This window comes from Solanum dulcamara, chromosome 6 (assembly GCF_947179165.1).
Source record: "Solanum dulcamara chromosome 6, daSolDulc1.2, whole genome shotgun sequence".
In the NCBI taxonomy this organism is placed as follows: Eukaryota; Viridiplantae; Streptophyta; class Magnoliopsida; order Solanales; family Solanaceae; genus Solanum; species Solanum dulcamara.
In genome coordinates this window covers 72,321,241-72,328,075 of record NC_077242.1, presented here as the reverse complement: position 1 = coordinate 72,328,075, position 6,835 = coordinate 72,321,241, and the positions used below count along the sequence as shown (strand labels likewise).

At 31.4% G+C, this 6,835-nt stretch overlaps 1 protein-coding gene across 1 annotated transcript; it reads left to right on the top strand.

Annotated features, from left to right (window-relative positions):
* The first annotated feature begins 2,592 nt into the window (after positions 1 to 2,592).
* On the top strand, positions 2,593 to 4,200 carry LOC129891407 (calmodulin-like protein 7). Its single transcript, XM_055966756.1, has one exon. The coding sequence runs from the start codon at positions 2,711 to 2,713 to the stop codon at positions 3,377 to 3,379; it is 669 nt and encodes a 222-aa protein (XP_055822731.1). The 5' UTR covers positions 2,593 to 2,710; the 3' UTR covers positions 3,380 to 4,200.
* Positions 4,201 to 6,835: the final 2,635 nt, after the last annotated feature.

The following is a 6,835-nucleotide window of genomic DNA, read 5'->3' as shown; positions in this document are numbered from 1 at the left end:
CAACTAAAAATTAACGGTATAATCAGAAAAAAGGCTCTTGTTGGGGTTCAAAAGTGATGTTTTGGTATTACATTGAAGATTGTGGGGTACATGTGATACATTTTTCTTGCATGTCGATGGGGGAATGTTTTTATACTGAGTATTATGCTATTGCTTGTGGAATATATTTGATATATTAGATTTTATTTATAAAATTATATTGAGTATCTTATCGTTGTTTTTATTTTTATTTTAATATTTTATATGATAAATTTAAAGTTAGAAAAAGCTCTACTATACATTTATAATTTAAGATTATAAAATTCAAAAATTATGGTGATTGATGTACTGAGACATATTCAAGGAAATATGCCATGATGTATGATATTCATCATTTACTGATGATATAATTTTGATTGATGAAACACGACGAAATAAATAATAGGCTGGAGGTTTGAAGATAGATCTTAGAGTCTAAAGGGTTCAAGTTGAGCAAAATTAAGATAGAATACTTGAAACGCAAGTTCAGTGAAGTAACCTATGTGGCACATATAAAAGTAAGGATTGACACACAAGTCATACATCCAAAGAGAGAAAAAATCAAGTATAATGAGTCTATAATCTAATAAATGGAGAGATTTACAATGATGTGTCATATCGTATTTGATCAGGGTGGATAATATAAAAGCTTGCATCTGGCATCTTATGTGATAAGAATGTATCACCAAGCATTAAATGAAGTTTTATAAAATGATGGTCAAATAAGCTATGTGTGGTTCTTTGCACCTAGTTTTGGTGTAGCAAGTATATTTCGATTCATCCTATTTTTTCAAGGATTTCATAATTGGACTATCTTCTCCCGGGGAATTTCCTAAATTCAAATAAGATCTTTCTCCACTCTGTCAAAAGCATAATTGAGACAAATCAATGCTTTGGAAAGTTGAAAATAAGCATAGATCCGAAGATTCTCGAACAGGGCATCTTTCGAACGACTGCTGATTTCATGGGCAGATAAGAGACAACCTGGCGAATTGAAATATCTTAATATCCAGAGGGGAAAAAAAGCCAAAGTGATTCCCGTAGTATCTACGAGTGAAATCGGTGCAACCTCAACCATGAAAATGAGGTTGTGGGAGAGGCATACAAGCATCAGGAGAATTGAAAATGAAGCAGTGGAAATTTTAAAGATTTTCTGAGGGAAAATAGACATGTTTTCTACGTTACCCATAATATGTAAAATTATCGACGTATTTTTATAGAGTAATTCGGTTCTAATGCTACATGAATATCATAAGCCAGATGGCGAAACGGGAAGACCCGTGATGTAGAAGATCATAACATGAAACCCATGCTTGAATTGAAGTTGAGATACTGATGCAAGTTCTTCCCTTTTGAATTATATAGTTTTATATCCGAAAGTATCTAAGGAGTTATCCCTCTCTTATTTTATTTTTTAAGTTAGGAAAAGTTTTTTTGTTCGAGTTGGAGTGGAAGCAATGAAGGGGGCAAGTTTCCTACTCTCTAGTGCGGGTGGTATTGGACAAGCTCTAAGGGAATAATTTGAATAATACCCTTGCCAATCTAAACAACAAGTATTGTTTAGTTCTCTTATCAGTATTTGTTACTTTTTTGCTTCAGTTATCATTTATTTATTGTTGTTACTTGTTCTCTTCTTTCAACGGGCTTTCTTTGTATACTTAAATTTTGATATGCTTACTCGAAACAAAGGTTTTATTAAAAATAATTTTTCTATCTTCTCTAGATAGAAATAAAATTGTGTACACAACAACACACTGTCCTTTTCAGATCTAACTTATAAAAATTTTCTAGAACATATTGTTATTGTTAAAATTCAAAAATCTTCCTTCATTTTTAAAAATATCGTGATTAATAAATTAAAACACTTATATTAAAATGGAGGGAGTAATATAATCCTATTTTTGACTTTAGGTTTTAGTGTAACGTACAAGCAAGATTTAACTCTAGAAGTTGAATAAAAAAATTAAATTAAATTCTAGATTCCATTACCCCCCCCCCCCTCGCCCCACCCACTACCCACCACCCAATCACCCCAAAATTGATGGAAGCAACGCGTATAGAGTTCAAAATAATTTACACTTATTTACAGTTTCACGCGTCCTTTTTTCTTTTTTCTTTTTGTGGGTGTGGGATAAAAATTCAAAAACATATCTCCTACATCTCATTTTATTTGTGGTATCCTTTAATTTGACACAATATTTAATAAATTAAAATTTAAAATTTAAAATAATATATAAATATTTATATAATTGTTAATTATTTCATTAAGAATAAAGATAGAATTTCAAATTTGAATTATAGTAATTAAAAAGAAATCCTCTACTTCGATTTTATATACTTGAGTCGAGAATTTTTTGAAAATAATTTTTTTATCTTCATGAAGCAGTGATAAAATCTACATAAATTCTTAACAACATTTTTATCTTCATGAGTTAGTGATAAAATCTATCCTTAATATATCTTCATTGTTATTATTGCTGATAAATTAAAAAGAAAAATATGTCGTATAAAATAAGATAGAATGAGTATATATAAATATAAAAGTTAAAGCATATCACCAAACAAACGCGTTGTATTTCCCTTTCAAAACTACCTGCTTTTTTTAGTTATAATTTCATTTTTAAGTCCGCTCTCAAGAAGCCATTTCATTCTTCTGTTTCATTGAATTCCCAAGAAACAAGAAGAAGAAAAAATGTTGACAATTAGCATTCTCTTCTTAGCATTTCTCTTCATTCTTGGTTTAATCACAACCCTTTTCAGTTTTCCCACTAAAAAGTTCCAATCTTGGATCTTTTCCCTCTCTGTTAAACCTCAAACCCCAACCCCTTTTGTCAAGAAAGATCCAATCTTGATTGAAAAGAAGAAGAGTATGACAAGTAGTAGCCATAAAAAGGTTGAGTTGAGGGGTATTTTTGCAACTTTTGACAAGAACAATGATGGGTTTATAACTAATCAAGAACTGAAACAATCACTCAAGAATATTGGGATTTTCATGGAAGATGTAGATATTCTTGAAATGGTTGAAAAAGTTGATTCTAACAAAGATGGGTTGATTGATCTTGATGAGTTTTATGAGCTTTGTTATACTTTCTTGGGAATTGAGAAAGTTGTTAGTGAAAAAGAGGAAGAGGAGGGGGATTTGAAAGATGCTTTTGATGTGTTTGATAATGATAAAGATGGATTGATATCTGAGGAGGAATTGAGTAAAGTACTTTCATCTTTGGGGTTAAATCAAGGTAAGAAATTAGATGATTGTAAAGAAATGATAAGGAATGTTGATGTGGATGGTGATGGAATGGTGAATTTTGATGAATTCAAGAAGATGATGAGAGATGGTGGAAGGCTTATTCCAATTTCTTAGAAAGTTTCCATTTTTATTATCAAGAAAAATCTCTACAGCTACTAGTGCTATTCTTCAAGAGTTTTTTTGTTTTTCATCCCTATCTCCAAGACGAACAACAGTGTTTTCACTTAGGTGTTGCGTGACTTGAACTCTCAACTTTAGTGTTTTCGCTTAATCCTCAATCTTAGTGTTTTCACTTGTCCTCCATGGTGACTCATAACCCATAACTTTGGTGTTTTCACTTGCCCACCAGTATGACTCAAACCCTCAACGGAAGTATTTTAACCTAGCCTGCAGCGGGATTCAAATACTTAACCTTAGTGTTTTAACCTAGCCTTTAGTGTGATTCGAACCCTTAATCTTAGTGTTTTCACTTATCTTCCAGCGTGACTTAAATCCATAACCCAGTGTTTTCACTTATCATTCAGCGTGTGATTCAAACCCTTAGCCTTAGTGTTTTCACTTATCCTCCAACATGAGTTGAACCCTCAACTTATCTACTGGTCGATGATGAAGATGTTCAACCACTTGAACAAGACTTACTTTTCTAATCTTCAAGATTGTACAAATAGGAAAAGAAATTAGCATTGAGTGGATTATGTATAGTTAGTTACTTTTTCTTTAGTTTCTCTTAGAATTTGCTGAAAGTTAAAGATTGGATCTGAGGTCTGGTTAAGTCAACTAAGATTTTTTTTTTTTAACTAGTTGAATTAGAGAAGAAGCATCATCACACTTGTGGTTCTGTATTTGATCTGATTGTGTTGTTTTCAGAGCAGACAAGTTCATGGTTGTACTGACACACTATATGTTTGTTTATTAATTGACTTCTTTTTCCTTTATGTTACTTGTTAATTCATGTTCAAGTAATGATCTATATTAGAAAAAAAAAATCATATTGTAGATCTTGATATTTGCAACTTCTCATATGCAAAAGCAGAATGAACAAGAGCTAAGGTTTAGCTATGGCTACTAATTTGTTACTATGGAAATTTTTTGCATTACATTTTGACAAATGACTTAACACTGATAAGAATTTGGTTTTGAATTGTATTTCCTTGAGTCGGTTGTCCATCATAAACAACTTTTCTATCTTCGAGATAGGAAAAAGGACTACACTAGATTTGTTGTTGTGATAAGAATTTGATTAAAGAATATGACTAAAGGTTTGGTAGAACCAAAAATATCCGGACTCTACCACCAAAGGGCGTGGTGCACTAGAAGTGTTCCTCCAGTAACAAGAAGTTGGGGCATGGAAAAATCCTTGATAGGAAGCGTTTTCCATTCGGGGTTCTGTGCGACAGAAATTCGAAATAGTCAGACTCTAATGTGAGTATCGTATACCAGATGAAAAATAAAAAAATAAAAATGTCCAAACTGTAGCTAGAGAAAAAGTCTAAGAATTGGCAACACAATTCCCCCGAGCTCATGGGTCAATTAAGGGAGAATCGGTCAATCAACTCTAAACCTAAGTTGCTCGGACTTTTCAAAAATGTTATCGCATTCACATCAATCCCTCCAAAAATGTATTACTTTTTGAAAAGTCCAAACAACATAGCTCTAAACTAAACTTCTAGTGAAAATCTTAATTTTGCGATTAGAAAAAAAAAATGCAAGAACTTTAGTCTTTTCATTTCAGCTTCGAGATGATTTTAACCTAACGGTAACCATTATGTTGAAAATTGAGGAATAATTGTCTTATTCTAGTATCACACATAACCTGAGACTTTAAAGGTAGACTTTGAAAATACTTAGTGGTCAAATGAGGTAATTGGGTGGCATAGCATATAAGAACTGTCCATGTCTAAAGTCTAGATCAAGTCTAGTCTCACAAGTTGATGACTTGCAACCACAAAACATTGACTTATAAATATGATGATTGTGACATTTCAAAGTCTCTTTTTTTTTTTTTTTATTTGATGTTCAATATTTATATTAGAGTTTGACTAAATTTGAATTTGCATCGAAAATTTCTACATTGAGAGTAAAACGCTCTCTAACAAAAGCTACTTTATATCCGGAAAGATTCGAACTTAAAATTTTTAGTTAAGAATGAAGGAATACTTACTATTTCACCACAATCATCTTCACATTTCAAAGTCTCTGTGTGTCTTCCCAAAGTCATCTTAACTTTTTCATGGAAATGAAATTGTAGTTGCCGTATAATAAAGGGACAAAAGCCTGAAGAAACCTTAGTCCAATTTGACAATCTCTTTCATTTTATATATTATTTGGTAAATAAGCAAAAAATATATTATCTCAAAAAAAATTATATAAAATCTATCAAAACACTATATGATTGATTAGGAGGGAGTAGGGAGTGGGGCCTCGAGGGTGGAATGGTTAAGGTGTAGGGATTGAGGGTATTGGTGAGTGGGGAAGATGAATGTAATTTATAGAAATTGTTTTCTTTACTTTCATTAAGAAAGTAATTTTCCAACTTGTTTTTTAGAAAAAATATTTTCTAAAAAAAATTTGTCCAACCAAACATAAAAATAATAATAAAATATTTTCTGAGGAACATTTTCCTCTGTACCTAACTATTCTTTACTAACATATGGATTATGATAAAATAACCTAGAAAAGGTACTAGTCAAAACTACAATGATGATAGTTTAAAAAAAAAAAGAGTTTTGAGTTGGTGTTAATGTGAATCTCAAATCTTGTAACACCTCCACACGATAAAGAGATCTAAACCGCCTGCTATTATAATTAATTAATTGGGTCCACATTTCAACAAAGTACTAAATTTTAAAAAATAAAGCACAATTTTGAAGGACACAATGTACTTATACTTGGTTAAAGCAGAACATCTAATCAAAGATAATTTGTTATAAATGTACGAATTTATATGAAGTTAGAAATACATCGACAGTCTCTTTAAGACTTGTCACTAAGGTTTATTCGAACACTCAAATCACAATTTGTTTATTTTGAACACCTAAAATCGTAATATAAAGTGTCCTTATTACACAATTTTGGTTTTAAAAAATGTGTGTTCTTAAACACTTTACATAGATAATCACATAAATATGTCGGCTCCTCTAAATATATGCATTAGCCTTCACAAATTGTAAAACCCCATGCTTATCCAAATTGAAGCTAATGTTTATAATTAAAGAAAGTAGCATATTTTATATAATTAACTTATCTACCTAATAGACGCTTGAGACCAAACGTAAAACAGGAACACTAATCATGTATTTAATTGCTCAACTAAAACATATCATAGTTCGGATGCTTAAATAAAACTTGCTGACAAATTTAAGGGAAGAGAATGTTGATGTGTTCCGCAGAGGACAACTACAAGGAGAAACTTAGAAAAAAAAGGTGTGGGTGAGCTGGGAGGTCATTTCAACTACCTAACCTATGCAACAGAGCCAAATATTCCGATTGTAGAATTACACCGGATATATTGTTGTTGTTGCAACAGAACCGAATATATCGAATTAAAACATAATCCAAACAACACGGCAA